Here is a 19518-nt window from a genome sequence, read left to right as displayed (position 1 = left end):
GAAGAGGTGGGAGGGTTGAGTGGGAGTATTACAAAAGGATGCCAGGAAAGTTTTTAGAGGAACTAGATGTTCATTTTCTTGATTGTGATGATTTCATGGTTATTTACATATTTCAAAACAGATTACACTTGAAACATGTATAGTTTGTGGTATTTCAAATACAGTGGTCCCTTTCCTATTGCAGGGAACCTCCCGTGATAGGCGAAAATCTGCATAGTGACTTTATATTTATTTTATTATTTATATATATTTTAAGGCTTTATAAACCCTCCCCACACCCTTATAATCCTTTCCCACATGGTTATTAACTTTTCCCAAATTTATTTTGCTTATTTTACGCAAATGTAATTAAAATAATAAATATATAAAAATATTTATATACCGCAAAATCACACAATATAGCGAAAGATACATGATACAAAATTAGATATATACAATTTTAAAATCTGCAATACAGTGAGATTGCAAAAAGTGAACTGCGATATGGTGAGGGACAACTGTATATTAAAGTGTTTTTTAAAGATGTTTGAATTAATTTGAATGTAAAATTATAACTCACTTCCCATTACTAAACTACCCATAGTTCAAAAGAATCACAGATTTTGAAAAACTGTAATTTATTAGTAGGAAAGAAGTTAAATTTCAGAACTGATTCACACAGGTTACAGTGCATAATCACACTTTAAATTTCTGAGTCCATGAAATACAAACCTTAGGAAATGTTTAAATTATAAAGCATATGCACTATAAGGAGAGCCAGGTTCAAGAGAAACTAAGATGAAAGCGAACTAGGACCACCAACAGGCCATATTCCTTGGCTTTTAGGAAAAAAAAAAAGTGAATTCTATAAATACCCTAAAATGTCTGTTATATGGCCAACCTGTGGTCAATGTTTGGGTTTACTGGGTTCTATGAAAGTGGATTCTCTTTTTTAAATTACTGACATTAAAGTGGAGAGCCACTTCAAATCTAAATTTTGTAATAAAGAAAGATATGCCCTAGATCAGGGGTCGGGAACCTACGGTTCACGAGCCAGCTGTGGCTCTTTTGATGGCTGCATCTGGCTCACAGACAAATCTTTAATTAAAAAAAAAAAAAAACATTAAAAATATAAAACATTGGCCCTGGCTGGTTGGCTCCGTGGTAGAGCATCAGCCTGGCATGCAGGAGTCCCGGGTTCGATTCCCGGCCAGGGCACACAGGAGAAGCGCCCATCTGCTTCTCCACCCCTCTCCCTCTCCTTCCTCTCTCTCTCTTCCCCTCCCGCAGCCAAGGTTCCATTGGAGCAAAGTTGGCTCGGGCGCTGAGGATGGCTCTATGGCCTCTGCCTCAGGCACTAGAACGGCTCTGGTTGCAACAGAGCAACGTCCCAGATAGGCAGAACATCGCCCCCTGGTGGGCATGCCAGGTGGATCCTGGTCGGGCGCATGCAGGAATCTGTCTGACTGCTTCCCTGTTTCCAACTTCAGGGGGAAAAAAAAAAAATATATATATATATATATACATATATATATATATATATAGAGAGAGAGAGAGAGAGAGAGAACATTCTCATGTATTGCAATCCATTCATTTCCTATCGCTCATGTTCATGGTTGCGGGTGGCTAGAACCAATCACAGCTGTCCTCCAGGACAACACCAAATTTTTATTGGCTAATGTGTAACATACACAGGTCATTGTATGGCTCTCACAGAATTACATTTTAAAATATGTGGCGTTCATGGCTCTCTCAGCCAAAAAGGTTCCCGACCCCTGCCCTAGATGAATATAACTCATGGTTAAAAGACTGTGCATTCTTTAAAATTTCGGTATCCTTACTGGCTTGATCAACCATATTTAATAGGCCTAGAAAGGCATGGTTTTATAGAAAAATAGAAATATAGAATAAAACCTATTTTCATATTTTATATTACTGCTAAAAAATAAATTCTAGATCACTAACAGCCTTTGTTTAACCATTTTTAAATATACAAATATTCACACCACTCATCCACATACAGCTTTTGCATGCTCTCTTGTCCACAATTAATAAACTTGGACAACTCTATGAAAATGTTCAATAATATCATGACATCCCAAGCATATCCTGTAGATCAAATGTGATTATTTTATAGTCATGGTGCTATGTAAAACACATACTTAAACTGCAGCTTCAAGGTTCAAATTAACAAACATCACACTCAATGCTTTTTATAAGAGTTTGAATTATTTTATCTATAGCCAAATTATATATTACTTAAGAGCATGGACTCAAGAGTGAATATCCTGGATTGAAACTCTCTGTCAGCCACTTACTTAGGCAAGTCTCTGATTCCTCATCTCTAAAGTGAGGATAATAACTGCATTTACCTGAGAGGGTAGTTACGAAGATCAAATAAATTAATAGGCATAAAGCACCTAGAACTGTGCCTCACTCATAGTAAGCACCCAAGAAGTTTTACATTGTTGTTGTTATTGTTGTTCTAATTATGCTCATGATCGTCACTGTTATTAGAGTTCATATCTAGGATAATTAACACTATCACTGACAATCTGAAAACTGCAAATATATCTACTAAGAGTTAATTTAAAAGAAAAACTTGAATAGTCATTTTGCCAAAGAAAATATACAGATGGCCTGTGAGTACACGAAAAGATGCTCAACATCACTAAGGAAATGGAAATCAAAACCACAATGAGGTACCACTTCACACCTACCAGGATTGCTATAATCAAAAAGAATGAAAACAAGCATGGAAATGGAAAGGACGTGGAGAAATTAAAACCCTTGTGCACTGCTAGCAGAGATGTAAACAGGTACAGATGAAAATGTTTGGCAATTTTTCAAAAGGTTAGACATAGAATTACTTTAAGAACCAGCAATTCTACTTCTAGGTAGATATTCAAAAGAATTGAAAGCAAGGTCTAAAAGAGGTATTTGCATATCAATGTTTAGCAGCAGCATTAGTCATAAAAACCAAAAGATGAACACAACCCAGTGTCCACTGACCAAATAATGGATAAACAAAATGTGGCATATACATACAAGAGAATGTTATTCAGCCATAAAAAATGAAATTTTGGCCTGACCAGGTGGTGGTGCAGGGGATAGAGCATCAAACTGGGATGTGAAGGACCCAAGTTTGAAACCCAGTAGTTGCCGGCTTGAGTGCCAGCTCACCAGTTTGAGCACGAGGTCGCTGGCTTGAGTGTGGGACCATAGACATGACCTCATGGTTGCTGGTTGAGCCCAAGGTCGCTGGCTTGAGCAAGGGGTCACTCACTCTGCTGTAACTCCCCAGTCAAGGCACATATAAGAAAGCAATCAATGAACAACTAAGGAGACTAAGGAGCTGCAACAAAGAATTGATGCTTCTCATATCTCTCCCTTCCTGTCTGTCTGTCCCTATCTGTCCCTCTCTCTGTCTCTCTCTCTGTCACAAAATAAAAAAATGAAATTTTGATATAAGTTACTTGTGCTTAGTGAAATAAGTCAGAAATAGGACAAATGTTGTATGATTCTACTTTGCAAAACTTTTTAAAAGCATGTAATTTTATATAACATGCTCACAGGTAAATGGAATAATATTACTGACTATATCATTGCTGGTTAAGCTGGAGAAAAAGAAAAATTATTAGCCAACAGACATTACAAAATAAAGCCTCTCTCAAGTTGATGCTCTGGCATGACTATCAAGATGTACACCAAAAATACAACCTAAAAATCTCCTCTTAAACTGATTTAGGGTATAACTGCAAAAGAATAACTTAGGACTTTTTGACCTGAACATCAAGAAATGCAGCCATAAAAACAAAACAAAAAAAAAAACCATCCATATCAAATCATCTGATCTTTCTGTATCAATACGAATCACCACACATACTATTCTTTCTCAACCATGTTATCAAGTTAGATTAAAAAATAAGCATATGTGACTTTACACGAAAAGTATTGAATAGTCATTTTGCCAAAGAAAATATACAAATGGCCTGTGAGTACACGAAAGGATGCTCAACATCACTAAGGAAATGGAAATCAAAACCACAATGAGGTACACTAAGGCAGAGTCATTTATTTTAGGTACCTGGAAGCTACTGCCCTAGCCATCTTTTTCAAGGTCTATTCATCAATGCAGACTAGTCACCAACCACTTGGGCAAAACTGGCCAATTTCTAAACAGAAACATTCACTAAAAAGTCTTTGGGTTTCCTTACTCAGGGCCATTCTTAAAACTTACAAATGAATAGAAAACTGTACATAGATAAGCCTAATGAAAATATGGGTGCAAAATATTTATATATTATATCCTGTCCAATTTAAATCAAACTAAATTTCCTACAAACCTCCACTATATTAACTGGATACCAGATTTCTTCATTTTACTCTCAAACTGCCCTGTATCATTGTTAAAAGTTAAACAACTTTGTTCCTTTCTAAGTTTGCTATTTTCTGACTTAGCAAGACAAGCTTATGAGTATATATTACATACTGAACAAAATAGCTAGTTAATGAAGGGAAATTTGGGTATGATTCCAACTATATAGCATTTTGGAAAAGGCAAATCTATGGTAGCAGTAAAAATATCAGTGGTTGCTAGGGTTGAGGAATAATGGAGTATGGAGAGATGAAAAGACAGAGCACAGAGGAAATTTAGGGCAGTGAAAATACTCTGTAGGAGATACTAAAATGCAGGATATATGTCATTATATATTTGTCCAAACCCACAGAATGTACAACACCAAGAGGGATCCCTAATGTAAACTACAGACTTTGGGTGATAATGAATCAATTGTAACAAATGTGCCCCTCTGGGTAGGGATGTTGATAATGGGGGTGGCTACACGTGCGTGGGGACAGGGGGCATATAGAAAATCTCTGTACCTTCCTCTGAATTTTGCTATAAACATAAATCTGCTCTGAAAAAAATAGAGTCCTTAAAAAAAAATTTGGTTAACTGGTTAATGGTCTATTATATAAGTCATGATTTTTTGAAGTCCAATTCCTATTCTGCCCTCCTTTTATCCTGAAGATTTTATTTTATTTTATCTTACTTCATTTTTGAGAGAGAGAGGTGAGAAGCATCAATTCATAGTTGCTGCAAATCACTAAAAAAAAAGATCCATTTTAGTTGCTCATTGATTGCTTCTTATACGTGCCTTGAAGTTTGGGGGTGGGAGGAGTTAAGCCGAGCTAGTGAACCCTTGCTCAAGCCAGTGACCACTGGGCTCAAGCTGAGGACCTTGGGATCATGGTGACGATCCTGCGCTTAAGCTGGCGACCCCCACACTCAAGCTGGCGAGCCTGCACTCAAACCAGATGAGCCCACACTCAAGTCAGCAACCTTGGGGTTTCAAACCTGGGACCTCAGCATCCTGGGTCTACACTCTATCCACTGTGCCAACACTGGTCAGACATTCCTCAAGATTTTAAATAAATTTTGCCATTAATGTTAATCCTTGTAATTCTTTGGATTTGGTTTTGTATGACATTATAATAAACTTCCCTATAACATACCTAAATTAATCACATGCTAAAAGCTCAGTCATTAGCACAATATTATATAAGGCAGCAGTTCTCAACCTGTGGGTTGCAACCCCGGCGGGGGTCGAACGACCAAAACACGGGTCGTCGACGACTGAGGTGTATATAAGGCATACACCTCAGTTGTTCAGCTAAAATTAAGTGAACCTATATTCAAATCATGTTCAGACCAACTTTCATGAATATCAATTCCTTCTTAATACTCTTACAAACAAAGGGTAGAAAAAATACATGAATGGCTGAGATGAAAACCATAAACTATATTCTTCCTAGAGTATCTAAAACATTGTATGTCTGTGTCAGGTTGTTTCAGTTGGGAGTCTAACATAATATAAATAAGGCCATGGTCATAGATTTGACCTTTAGCAGACCAACTGCTTTGACTCTACTCATGCTCTTCTCTCATTTACTTGGAAATGTGTCTTGAATTCAAAGGTGTACCACTGGAAAATAAACTCAGTTTTTGAAGGGCAGGCTTAAAAGCATTAGAACTCTGAGGACATTTAATATGTACTAAATAATGTTTAAGGCGCCACACAAAATCTATGTAAAAATACTTCAATACGTTGAAAATAGCAACACAGACATAGAACTTAAAATTATGAGCCATACTTCCATGTACTTGTGTTGTAGCAGGACCGCTTTCCAGGAAAATCACACCAATTTGGCATTAAGATTCAAGCCTTTAAAAATACTCCTCTGGAGCCTGACCAGGCGGTGGCGCAGTAAATAGAGCGTCGAACTGGGATGCGGAAGGACCCAGGTTCGAGACCCTGAGGTCGTCAGCTTGAGCACGGGCTCATCTGGTTTTGAGCAAAAGCTCACCAGCTTGGACCCAAAGTCGCTGGCTCGAGCAAGGGGTTACTCGGTCTGCTGAAGGCCTGCAGTTAAGGCACATATGGGAAAGCAATCAATGAACAACTAAGGTGTTGAAACGTGCAACGAAAAACGGATGGATTGATGCTTCTCATTTCTTTCCGTTCCTGTCTGTCTGTCCCTATCTATCCCTCTCTCTCTGACTCTCTCTGTCCCTGTAAAAAAAAAAAAATACTCCTCTGGAGATTCAGCCTAAGGAAAAAGAAGTTCAACTCAAAGACTTATGCACAAAGATAATTAGTAGACTGTTGATATTAAAAATTAAAAATTTTAATTTAAAAATTAAAAAAATTTAATATAAAAATTAATAATTTTTAAATATTAACAGTGGGGGTAATGGATTATTCAAAAAATGATATTAAGACAATTGAAAAGCTATCTCTCTAAAAATGAAACTGTATCTTTATCTCATACCTTATATCAGGATGAACTCCAAATGGATGAAAGGTGTAAATGCAAAAAAACATAAACAAAGATGGACTAGACAAACCATAGGAGAATAATTTTCTACCTCAGTAAAGAAAGTTGGCCTGACCTGTGATGGCATAGTGGATAAAGCGTCGATCAGGAACGCTGAATTCACCGGTTCGAAACCCTGGGCTTGCCTGGTCAAGGCACATATTAGAGTTGATGCTTCCTACTCCTCCCCCTGCCCTTCTCTCCCTCTCTCTCTCTCTCCCCCCTGCCTCTCTAAAATGAATAAATTAAAAAAAATTTTTTTTAAAGAAAGGCCATTCTAACTATGACATAAAATTAGAGGTCATAAAAAAATAAATAAAACTGATACATTCAACTGCATAAAAATAATTCCCTCATAAAGGGGAAAAACACAAAAGAAAATACTGGCAACTCACTGAAGATTAAGGGTTCTTTATTTAATATACTAAGAGTTCCTACAAATCACTAAGAAAAAGATCCAACAACGTATTAAAAATGGGCAAATGATATGTACAGTTCCCAGACAAGGATACATTTAAATGGCTCTGTAAGACATTCAATCACACTTAATGTAAGAAATATAAAAAATTAAACTAACACTATTTTTTACCTTTTAGATTGTCAGATTCAAAAAGTCTTGATAATTTCCTATGTGTGGGAAGACAGGCACTCTCATACTTCACTGATGAATTATAAATAGCTACAACCTTCTGAGAACAGCAATTTGGGAATATCTTTCAAAATTACAAATACGCATATCTTTGACCTAACAATTTTATGAATTTTTCTTATAGAAAAAGCAAAATGGTTTATATTCAAGATTATTCACTGCTACATCACTTGTACGAGAAATCTTGAAGAATGGTTAAATAAATTATGATTCATCCAGTCATTATGCACCCACAAGAATAATAAATGCTTTACAAATTGTCAGAAAAAAGGCTCTGGCCAGATAGCTAAGTTAGAGTGTTGTCCTGATACACCAAGGTTGTGTGTTTGATCCCCGGTCAGGGCACATACAAGAGTCAATTATAATGAATGCATAAATAAGTGGACCAGCATGTTGATGTTTCTTTTTCTCTCTCCCCTTTCCTCTCTCTCTCAAAAATCAATATATCTTAAAAGATGTAAACAAACTGACAAGAAAAACACCAAGATTATTAATAAGTGCATATGAATGGGGGACATGAAAGGGGAATAAAACAAGGCGCAGATCAATTGCTATAATGGGTTATCATTTGTGTAAAAAAGAAAAAACCAGATGCACAGTAAAAATGATGCTAGTATTAATTCAAATATAAAGCAATTAACAAGTGGCCCCAGACCTCCTGAACGCACAGCCAACCTCTTCTGCATGTCGACTCCAGTCATTACATTAACTTCATAAAAAATATAGTGGGTATTTTTAAACTAAATTTCTTGGACTTCTCTCTTGGCAGCATTTTTACTTACCTATTTGCTTCCATATGTATGAGATAGGTATGGAAGGGTACATAAGAATTTCAAACATGTATTGATTGTGCAGAGGGGACAATGACTGCCTGCCAGATGGAGAGGGGTGAGGGAGGAGAGTTGAAGGAGGAAGGGGGGAACGAGACCTCATGAATACCCTTTTATACCTTTTGAATTCTAAAAAAGAAAATATCCTGCCAATTTTTAAAATTAAATTAAAAATAAAATATATTTGAAAAAATTTTAAACATTTTAAAAAACATAAGAAAATACAGTTAGAAGAAAGGCAGGATGTAAAATATATATAGTATGATATCAAATATGTAACAGAAAAGTACATCTACATACAAAAAAGACTGGAATAAAAAACAATAATGTACAGTGTGTCCGTAAAGTCATGGTGCACTTTTGACCGGTCACAGGAAAGCAACAAAAGACAATAGAAATGTGAAATTTGCACCAAATAAAAGGAAAACCCTCCCAGTTTCTGTAGGATGATGTGGCAGTTTCTGTAGGATGACGTAACACTGAGTATACAGTGAAGCAGCCCACGGCCATGCCAGTTGAGATGTGGACGGTACAGAGGAAAGTTCAGTGTGTTCTGTGGCTTGCTAAATTCGAATCCGTGACCAAAGTGCAATGTGAATATCGGCGAGTTTATAATGAAGCACCACCACATAGGAATATCATTACTCAATGGGATAAGCAGTTGAAGGAAACCAGCAGTTTGGTGGAGAAACCCCGTTCTGGAAGGCCATCAGTCAGTGACGAGTCTGTAGAGGCTATACGGGATAGCTACCTAAGGAACCCTAAAAAATCTGTGCGTGAGCCCACATCGAACTGCACTGAATAGGTATGAAAACTGGGAGAGTTTTCCTTTTATTTGGTGATTTCACATTTCTATCATCTTTTGTTGCTTTCCTGTGACCGGTCAAAAGTACACCATGACTTTATGGACACATTGTATAAGGTCTACCGGAAAGTTCTGTCCATTTCTATCACAAGTTTCGACACATAAGCACATGTTTATTTGGCACATGTGTGCCTCTCTATTTTTATCACTTAATGTATACATACTGACGTAGCAAATTAACTAAAACAAAGTTGATTCACGTTAGTCTTATGTGTGAAGCGATAGTGTACCCATGGCTACTGATAAAGTTCATTTACGCCACTGTAATTTTTACGGATTTCAACAAGGAAGAAATGCTACAGAAGCATGTCTGTCACATCCACCATATTCCCCAGACTTAGCACCCTACAAAATTTTTTGAAGGGCAAAAAATTCAAAAATGAAGAAGATATCAAACAAGCACTGGTTCAATTTTTGTATCAAAAGATAAAACATGCCCTGGCCGGTTGGCTCAGCGGTAGAGCGTCGGCCTAGCGTGCGGAGGACCCGGGTTCGATTCCCGGCCAGGGCACACAGGAGAAGCGCCCATTTGCTTCTCCACCCCTCCGCCGCGCTTTCCTCTCTGTCTCTCTCTTCCCCTCCCGCAGCCAAGGCTCCATTGGAGCAAAGATGGCCCGGGCGCTGGGGATGGCTCTGTGGCCTCTGCCTCAGGCGCTAGAGTAGCTCTGGTCGCAATATGGCGACCCCCAGGATGGGCAGAGCATCGCCCCCTGGTGGGCAGAGCGTTGCCCCTGGTGGGCGTGCCGGGTGGATCCCGGTCGGGCGCATGCGGGAGTCTGTCTGACTGTCTCTCCCCGTTTCCAGCTTGAGAAAAATGAATAAAAAAAAAAAAAAAAGATAAAACATTTTTCAAAAATTGGATATACAAATTGCCCTCACGCTGGCAAGAAATCATTAATAATAATGGCAATTATATTATTTAATAAAGTTTATTGACGGTAAGAAAAATTTGTATTTTATTTTATTCCAAAAACGGACAGAACTTTCTGGTAGACCTTATATTAAAAGAATAGTTATCTCTGAGTGGTAGAATTATAGGTGATTTTAATTTTCTTTGAATTTTCTTATAATTCAAATTATACAGATTATATTCATAACTAGAAAAAAGGCATTAATTTTTTAATGATATGAATCAGAGAGGTTAGAAATTAAAGGGAAGGTACAAAATTATGTATTATGCAGGGTTCTAAGCATCATAAATGAAACATTCAAATTTCCTTAAAGCATCACTTCCAATAGCAGAATACAGAATTTACAGATAAAGAATATAGAAAAGTGAAGATGAAAATATCTCATCTGTCCTCTAGTCTAGATCCTTAAGAGGGACACTATGATATTATTCTCATCCTACTACTTTCTGGATGTTTTGTCCGTTTTTGTTTTCTGTTACCTAGGTAATGGAACTTCCAGCATTTCCCTTAAAGACTGTGAAACTAACAATCTGGTATTTCTCAGTGTGGAGTGTTCCTGACCTCCAGCTTTGAAAGGCCACTTCCCTAAGGGAAAGCAGTAAGATCTAGAAGCTAAAACAGGAGGCTGAGGAATCTGAGGTTGAGTTCTAATCCTGACAAACTGTGGAATTTGTCTCCAATTTTGGGAATAAACTAAACATCCTGAGCCAGTTTCCTTAATGAGAAAATATAAAGGATTGTTTTTAAAAATATTTAAGGCCTGACTTATGGTGGCGCAGTGGATAAAGCATCAACCTGGAATGCTGAGGTCACCAGTTCGAAACCCTGGGCTTGTCTGGTCAAGGCACAAATGGGAGTTCATGCTTCCTGCTCCTCCCCACCCCACCTTCTCTCTCCCTTCCTCTTTCTCTCCTCCTCTCTCCCCCCCCCCCACCTCTCTAAAATGAATAAATAAATAAATTTTTAAAAATCTATACTTAGGACTATCAACTTTAAAGTTTCTTTTTAACTTTTCACACTATGCTTCTGAATTTTGTTTTCTGGCCTTGTGTTAAATATTTTCCTTTCTAAATTTTCACTCTTTCCAATGGTATCTGCAAGTCTTACTCTTTCCAGAGTGCAGTAGGGGGTACTTTCAGAAAGCCTACTGAGAATGACACCATGTAAATAGAATTTAAGCAATGTGGAAGAAGACAATTTATGGAGATATAATAAGAATGCAATCAGAATCTACATTGGATCCTATAAGCAAAGGAGATGTAGACAATTAATGTAACCAACACTTAGAACGAGAAGGTAACTCCTAACATCTGAACCCTATTGTCAAGATAAGAAAGATGATAACTTCTGTATGACCATCTAGCAAATGAAAGTTTTGTCATCCCTTCAAGGGCTCAGTTTTTATTTCTTTTTCTTTTTACCAGCATCCCCACTAACACCTCTGTCCTGGGCCCCAGGGCATCTTTCTATTTTTCATACTTCTGTATCATGTACTTCTTGATGGCTGCCTTCTCACTAGAAAAGAAGCTACATTAAATTTGTAAAGGACACTCTACCTACAGGTCTTGAGAAGCACTTGATAGCCTTTGGGAAGAAAGGTGTTTTTACAAACATCAGAGAGCAATGATCGCTCTGCCAAGACAGGGTGAAGCAATTTCAGCAGTGCCCTCAGCACACTTCAAACTCCTCCTCCTGGTTAACAAGACCAAACACCTCTCTGGTTACTTAAAAGTTATTCCAATAGGGAGGGACAAGGGAGCAGACAGCTGAATTTTTTCTGGATTAACTCAGTCATTAGTTGAATGCTTTTTTTTGTGGTTCACCTACTTAGAAGGTGATCAAATCAGTTTGTGCTACTAAGGAGAGCAACCTGCAAAGAACAATTACATAAACTCTGCTTCAACTTACCTCATCTTTCTTTCTCATGAAACAGCAGCAGAAACCACTGCCTTGCCATCATTTATTTCCTTAAGTCAGCGGTTTCTGATGGCTTTAGGCGACCCCTGTGTTTTGGTCGTTTGACCCCCGCCAGGGTCGCGACCCACAGGTTGAGAACGGCTGCCTTAAGTAATCTCTCAGTAAAGCCTACTTTCTTTGTCATGTGAATCTCTTTTCTTTCCCTTAGCAAATCAGAGAAATTTATTTATTAAACATAATAGGACACAACTGCACATCATTTTAAAAGTGTATGCACTGAATTTTATTATCTGAAAAAGATAAAGGAAATCCTTATAAACAAACAATCCTCAAATAATAGGGGCATTCTAGAACTTCATAATATTTACGTCAGAACCTCAGTTCCACACCTGCAATTCCTAAATCAAGGAAGCTCTGAGAACAATTTTTTTCATAACTTTTTAGCAGTAAAATCTGACCTGCGCTGACATAACACTATTTATAGTCTTATACCACATTTATTGTGAATATTCATTTGATCAACTGCAGAAACATAAACATGACTGACTCCCAAATGTTTCTTCAGACCTCATTAGGGGGTTAATGTCAGCATACACACACACACACACACACACACACACACACAACATATTTTCTAAGATCAAAAAATTTTCAATTCTGAAACACTATACAAATGGTTTTGGAAAAGAGATTGTGGATGTACAATTTCATTCTTTAAAAATATTTTGCTCTGCACTGGCATGTTAGCCCAGTCATAATAGTAATATAGTAAATATAGAGCATAACCTGACCAGGCAGTGGTGCAGTGGATAGAGCATCAGACTGGGATGCAGAAGACCCAGGTTCTAAACCCCAAGGTCGCTGGCTTGAGTGAGGGTTCACCAGCTTGAGTGCGGGGTCACTGGCTTGAGCGTGGGATCATAGACATGACCTCATGGTCGCTGGCTTGAGCCAGGGGTCACTTGCTCTGCAGCAGCATGCCCTCCACCCCGTCAAGGCACATATGAGAAAGCAATCAATGAACAACTAAGGTGCTGAAACAAAGAATTGATGCTTCTCATCTCCCTTCCTGTCTATCCCTATCTGTTCCTTTGTCTCTCTGTCACAAAAAATATATGGGGGGGGGCATAAAAGTAAATATAGAGCATCTTCCTGAAACAACAAGGCTGCAGGTTCTATCCCTAGTCAGAGTACATATGGGAGGCAACAAATGGATGCACCACTAAATGGAACAAATGGATACTTCTCTCTCTCCTCTCTCTTCCTTCCTTTCTCTCTCTCTAAAATCAATGAATAATAAAAATTGTTTTTAATATTTTTCTTTGAAAATGAAATAGCAATAAACCAACATAACGGAGAATAAAGAAATACTAAGATGTTTTAGATAACATTATACTGAGTGAAATAAGTAAATCAGAAAAAGCTAAGAACTGTATGATTCCATACATAGGTGGGACACAAAATTGAGACTCATGGACCTAAATAGGAATGCAGTGGTTGGGGGGGGGGGGGTACGGAAGGGGAAGAAACATAAAGAGGGAAAAATATAAGGTGACGGAGGATGATTTGACTTCAGGTGATGGGTATACAGCATAATCGACTGTCCAAATGATATGGAGATATTTGCCCAAAATCTGTGTACTTTAGTTGACCAATGTCACCCTGTTAAATTTAATCGTCTAAATAAAAATTAAAAAAAAATACTAAGACGTTTTACAGCGGTAGAGCGTCGGCCTAGCATGCGGAGGACCCGGGTTCGATTCCCGGCCAGGGCACACAGGAGAAGCGCCCATTTGCTTCTCCACCCCTCCGCCGCGCTTTCCTCTCTGTCTCTCTCTTCCCCTCCCGCAGCCAAGGCTCCATTGGAGCAAAGATGGCCCGGGCGCTGGGGATGGCTCTGTGGCCTCTGCCTCAGGCGCTGGAGTGGCTCTGGTCGCAACATGGCGACGCCCAGGATGGGCAGAGCGTCGCCCCTGGTGGGCGTGCCGGGTGGATCCCGGTCGGGCGCATGCGGGAGTCTGTCTCACTGTCTCTCCCCGTTTCCAGCTTCAGAAAAATGAAAAAAAAAAAAAAAAAAATACTAAGACGTTTTAAAGGAAATTGTCCTTCATCTGTAAACATTAATAGAACACATAATTAAATGAGATATACAAGTTATCTCTCAAAGGAAGACAAAGAGGTTAACTGAAATCAATATAATTTTTAAAAACAGTATATACCTAGGCAGTCTTAAAAGTTCTTTTATTTTGAAAAAAAAAGTTATTTTATTTCAGTGAAGAACTGCCTACTCCTAATGTGTATAAAATATATTTGGAGATCACAGCAAATTGTGTCAACATTCATGGTCAATACCACATCCTAAGTACTGAACTCAAGCTTAAGATCCCAAGAATCCCTAAAGTATTAATACTCATTTACAAAGTAAGTTCAATCAACAGTATTTGAGGAAACTAAAATAGTTAAGTAACATGAACATGTTTGAGGATGTATTAGGCACACATTCACTGTTTTTCTTCCATCAAGCAACTAGCCAGAGCACACAAAACTTTTAGTATTGCCTGAACAATAGCATTGATTTACATACTAAAACAAAAGAGAAATCATGGGGTTCATATTTAAGACATGTAATAATGAGTGATTTGCTAGGAGTATTCAAAGTTAATTATGTTAAGAACATTTTTGAATAAGGTCAGTTAGTCATATTTCATTCATACTGGATCAAAATGAAACAACTTCCTGGACTTGTTACTGCTTGCAACATTTTAAGTAAATATAGAGACACAGTCTCTAAAAGTGCCATAAAATAAGTCATCCTTTGTCTTAATTCGTGAAGCATAAGCAATATTATTTACTGCAACAGGTAAACTTCTGTCCCCATCAACTCATATCCAGTTCGTGAGAAATTTCTACCAAATTCCCATGGTCATATGGCATCTGATGTAGTATAATTAATTCTCTTCTTTTGCTTGCTGACATAGTACCAGCCATTAGAAATTTTAATAAACAAAGAGTTGTATACTAGCTTAATGGTAACCAATGATGCTGACATTATGTATTTTATTAATTAAATATTTTAGACAAGTCCTGCTGATATTAAAATTAAAAACTATGTGATTTTTGGTGATCGCTTTAGTGTGATAATTATATTTCCCCTCTTTACTATTTGGGAGCACTCCTGTGCATACAGCTGTAGACCTTTCATGCTCATGGGTGCTAGCTCCAAAACAGGTATTACCACAGACAGGTGTCTTCAATCTCTCCCAAAGGGTGTCCTACAATCACTATCCATTCATGGTAAAGTAGTTAATTTTAATGTTCTTATTGTTTACCAGAAAGCACAGACAGTGAGGCTGGCTTTGCAGCTCCCATTTCCTTTTGCTAGCCTGCTGAGTTTTTCAGCCAATTGACTTTGCTTTGAGGCTATAAATATCTGAAAAATGTTCTGCATTTGATGCTCTTGGATTCTGCATCCATATTTAGCTGTTTGTGGCATGCCTTTGTTTAAGCTACTCTACCACCCATACAATCAGTCAGGTTGAGATCTAGATGGTCAAAGGACAGATGGATCAACATTCAACAGACACCAACTTACTGTAAGCAAGGTACCAATCTGCTAAACATGGTGACAATGAAGGGGATGACAAGATAGGAATGCAAAGATAAACAAGACAGATTCCCTGTTGTCAAAAATTCTATAATTTTGACAGGGCATGGGCACAACTTAATGTAATAGGAAAATGCAACAACTAAAACATTTTAAAACTAAAAGAAAATGAAGACTAACATAGCATACACTTTTCTCTTAGCTGTGTCTTAAAGATGTGCATTTGTGTTCTAAATACAGCCACCTATTAAAAAGCTCTGAACATTTTCCAAAAAAGTTTTCCAATCATGGCAATACACAAAACTTCTGGAGATTATATAAATATCATATTATGTGTATATGTATATATGTAAACTTTAACAATAGCAAACTCAAAACAGTGCCTAGTCTCCCAATTTGGTGAGGTAAACTAATAAAATATTGTTTCTAAAAGTTTCTGTGAAGATCACCTTTGGGGGGATTACTCTTTTGTTGTTGGTTTGCATGCTAGTTTCAAACATGTGCCCTGCAGAGGACATAAACCATAGCCAGAAATCAAGGGCACTTAATACAGCTCCTTATTCTGTATCCTATCCTAAAACCCACATGGCTATTTTAGGTTAGGTCTCAAAACTGAATAAACTAGACCTAAGCAAGATCCCCATCCCCACCATCCTATCTTGTGAAAACATTCCAAATAACTCTACATCTGCCTTTAACATTCCTTCTTTAAAAACTCAGTTCACTGATTGACCTTTTGATAAAAGTGTTCCCCTGGATCCTCGGACAATCATGATTTAAATGCCTTAAGGGATTGCCTGATGCCTTACCCCTAGAGCTGGGCTAGAATTGGTAGGCCAAGCTGTAGGTAAAATAATAGGGCAGGCCATAGAATCAGACAACTCTAAAGCTAAAATGGACCATAGATACCAATTACTGTACTCCAGATTCCACATTCTACATAGAAACTTAGACCCACAGAGTTAAAATTACTTGCCCAAAGTTAGACAACCAATTTGTGGCAAAGCCAGAACAAAAAATCAAGTTCTCAACCCCCAGTTTTATACTCTAGACTAGGTTTACCAGTTTCTGGATTTCTTTAAAAAGCATTACACTACACTCATCAAAGTCTCTTTAAATTGTGTAGAAGAATCCAGATGTTCCAAAACAATCAGGATTTTGAACACCCAAAACAAACAAATAAACAAGAACACCAAAATGAACTAGTGTTTTTCAAATTGATTTTCTACATTATTTTTATTTCAAAACTTTTCAAAGAGTTATACAATAGACAACTTAAAAACTATCTAAGAACACAGAAAATCCAACAGTCTTTCAGACAATTTGGGAATATTTACATCAAAATAAAAACAACAAAGTAGTATCCAGGATGAACTGCTTTAGAGGAAGGAACATAGCAGTTCTAAACAATAAATAAAAACAACATCTGGTTAATTGATAGGGAAGACAAAAATTACAAGGCAGTAGAAAGTCTGCAACTTGACACTGAAATGTACACGATGTGTGAGACAAAAAACATATGAATGTGTATATGTACATATGTATTTAAGAATATACACACACACACCCCTTACAAATCTAGCCCTAGGAATGGACTATGAAAACAAGCATATGTTTTTATGGGTTACATGTAAAGATAATAGATAACCTAGGTCTAAAAAACCCGGACAGAACAGTTATGGACACTGCAATACTGAATTAGCATATAAACCTACTCTTGCAGTAACAAGGCCCTATCTCTAACTTCATATAAAACAATATGCCAAAGAAGTGTATAAGGATAGGAAAAAGGCTAGAATGGGGAAATATTGCAACCACCACATATACTCTAATTCAAGCTCATTTTCAGATTCTCATCAACCTTTCCTATAAGCTATCGGCTAAGTGGGATTAGCAGGTGGATAGAAAATCAGGCACTAAAGTTTTTAATCTGCTGAGAATGAACTGCATGACCTTGCATCATCTCCCACTTCTTTGCTTTAATTCTTTCATTTAATTAGAATAATATCAAGAAACACATTAACATCAAGCAAAATACAAAGTAGTACCCACATATGTATATCCTTAAGAATTGGTTATAGGAACTCCTGGACTTTTAGAAATGGAAGGGCCATTAAGAGATTATTTCATTCAATCCACTCATTTTACAGATGAGGAATCATAGGTTGAAAAAGTGCCCTGATCTGCCCTAAATCACATAGCCACTTAGTGGCAGAACTGAGACAAACACTAGAATCTCTGGACTCCTCGTTCTGTGATCTTTCTCATAGTGATAGACTTGATGTCCTGAAATCAACTGAGCTATCTAGAGAAACAACTTCTAAGTCTCGGTTACTCTTGAATGGAAAACACAGACCCTGTTCAGAAGGATTAAGGAAGAAAACTTAATGTATGTGATTCACTACAGGCTTAGCTGCGCATAAATGCAGTGTAACACCTGAATACTGTGTTTGATCCTGGGTGCTTCAAGTTTGCCATCTTAGACCCAGCCACACTGCCAATGTCTTTTGTGTTCCTGTGAGCCAAGTGATAAACATCCTGACCGTCCAATATTTTGGAAAGCCACTGCTCAGTCCTGAAGGTCAGGCTATAAATCCCTGGGCTATGAGTTTTCAAAACCAGCATGGTTTTCATGCTGCCACAAGGCTCACCCTAATAGGATCTCATCATTCAGTTTTAATTAAAGAGGTGGTTGCTAGGAATGCAGAAAGGGAAAGTTTTAGTGTGTTCATCACTTTTAACCTGCTGAGTAGCAGCCCAGTCACTTTACAAAGAAAACCAGAAACAATAGTGCCATCTGAAAACAGTCCACAGGCTGTTGGTCTAAAAGTGGTTGTCTTTGGAAAGTAAGGTTCAGAAAGAGGTTATAGATTAGTCTTTCCCCCCCAACAAATGTATACTTTTGCTAAGCTTTTTCATCATATCTTGGTTTCCAGCTTTGCCTCAATCAAGGAGGAGAAACCTCAAAAACCTAAAACAAATAAACACCAAACCCGCTCACTTGACTTCATGGTGTGTTCCTTCTGAAGATCGGTTGACAGTTCTCTGTAAGTAATCACCTAAGAATTAAGTCTGCACAGCCCGACACTACCTTAAACTTACTGCAGGTGCCTATAAAGACCCAAAAGAACAGGCTGAGTCCCATCTCTCTACCCAAGGGACCAGTCTGGAGGAACTTGTCAGAAACGCACCCCAGACCAGAAAGGGACGTCCCCCCGAATGGATGGAGGCTGAGAACAGGCTGAAACGAGCTAGAGCACGGATTTCAGCCCCAGCAACGACGAGGCACGGCAGCCTCCGCGACGATTCCGCGGTCCTTACCGTACACGCGGACCCAGCTCTGCTGCTGGCACACCGACTCCAGGAGGATCCGGTCCAGCATGCCACCGGCCACGGCCCCGCTGACGGGGACGACCGCGTCCAGGTCCTCCGGGGGCAGCGGCGAGTCGGACTCCAGTCCCGGGAACATCTCCGGCCAGGACAACGCCTCGGCGGCTCCCCCGGACGACGGAGAGAGCTCCATGGTGCCCCGGCGCCCGAGGCGCGGCGCGGCGGCGGGAAGGGGCGACGGAGAGCGCCGCGGCGGAGCACGGACCGAGCGGCGGCGGCAGCGGCTCACCTCCTTCCCCGCCGCCCACTGCCCGCGCCCCGGGCGCCGCAGCCCACCTGCAGCCGGCGGGCGGGACCCAGGCCGGGAGGCGGGTCCAGCGTGGCCCCGGCCGGGGGTGGGTCCGGGCTCAGGTGCGGGTCCCTCCCGGGAAGGGACGGGGAAGCACCCAGGAGGGGCGGCTTGCCCGCTAGCCCCCTCGGAGCCGGCGTCTCCTGCGGCCGGAGCGGGCTCGGGCTGGGGATGGAGCGCGGCCGGCAGGGCTGGGGGCGTCGCC

The 19518-nt window shown here is 39.1% G+C and overlaps 1 protein-coding gene across 4 annotated transcripts in view; it reads right to left on the bottom strand.

Moving 5' to 3' along the window:
* RASAL2 (RAS protein activator like 2) overlaps positions 1-19276 on the bottom strand; it is a 327762-nt gene extending 308486 nt beyond the window's left edge. For all 4 annotated transcript variants that reach the window (XM_066361613.1, XM_066361614.1, XM_066361615.1 and 1 more), the window contains exon 1: positions 18956-19276. In XM_066361613.1, the coding sequence (XP_066217710.1) occupies positions 18956-19157 (202 nt within the window). In that variant the 5' untranslated portion in view covers positions 19158-19276. The remainder of the gene's footprint in view (positions 1-18955) is intronic.
* Positions 19277-19518: the final 242 nt, after the last annotated feature.

Source organism: Saccopteryx leptura, chromosome 2 (assembly GCF_036850995.1).
Source record: "Saccopteryx leptura isolate mSacLep1 chromosome 2, mSacLep1_pri_phased_curated, whole genome shotgun sequence".
Classification (NCBI taxonomy): Eukaryota; Metazoa; Chordata; class Mammalia; order Chiroptera; family Emballonuridae; genus Saccopteryx; species Saccopteryx leptura.
The sequence above is the reverse complement of the archived record's forward strand: the minus strand, read 5'-3'. Positions and strand labels throughout refer to the sequence as shown.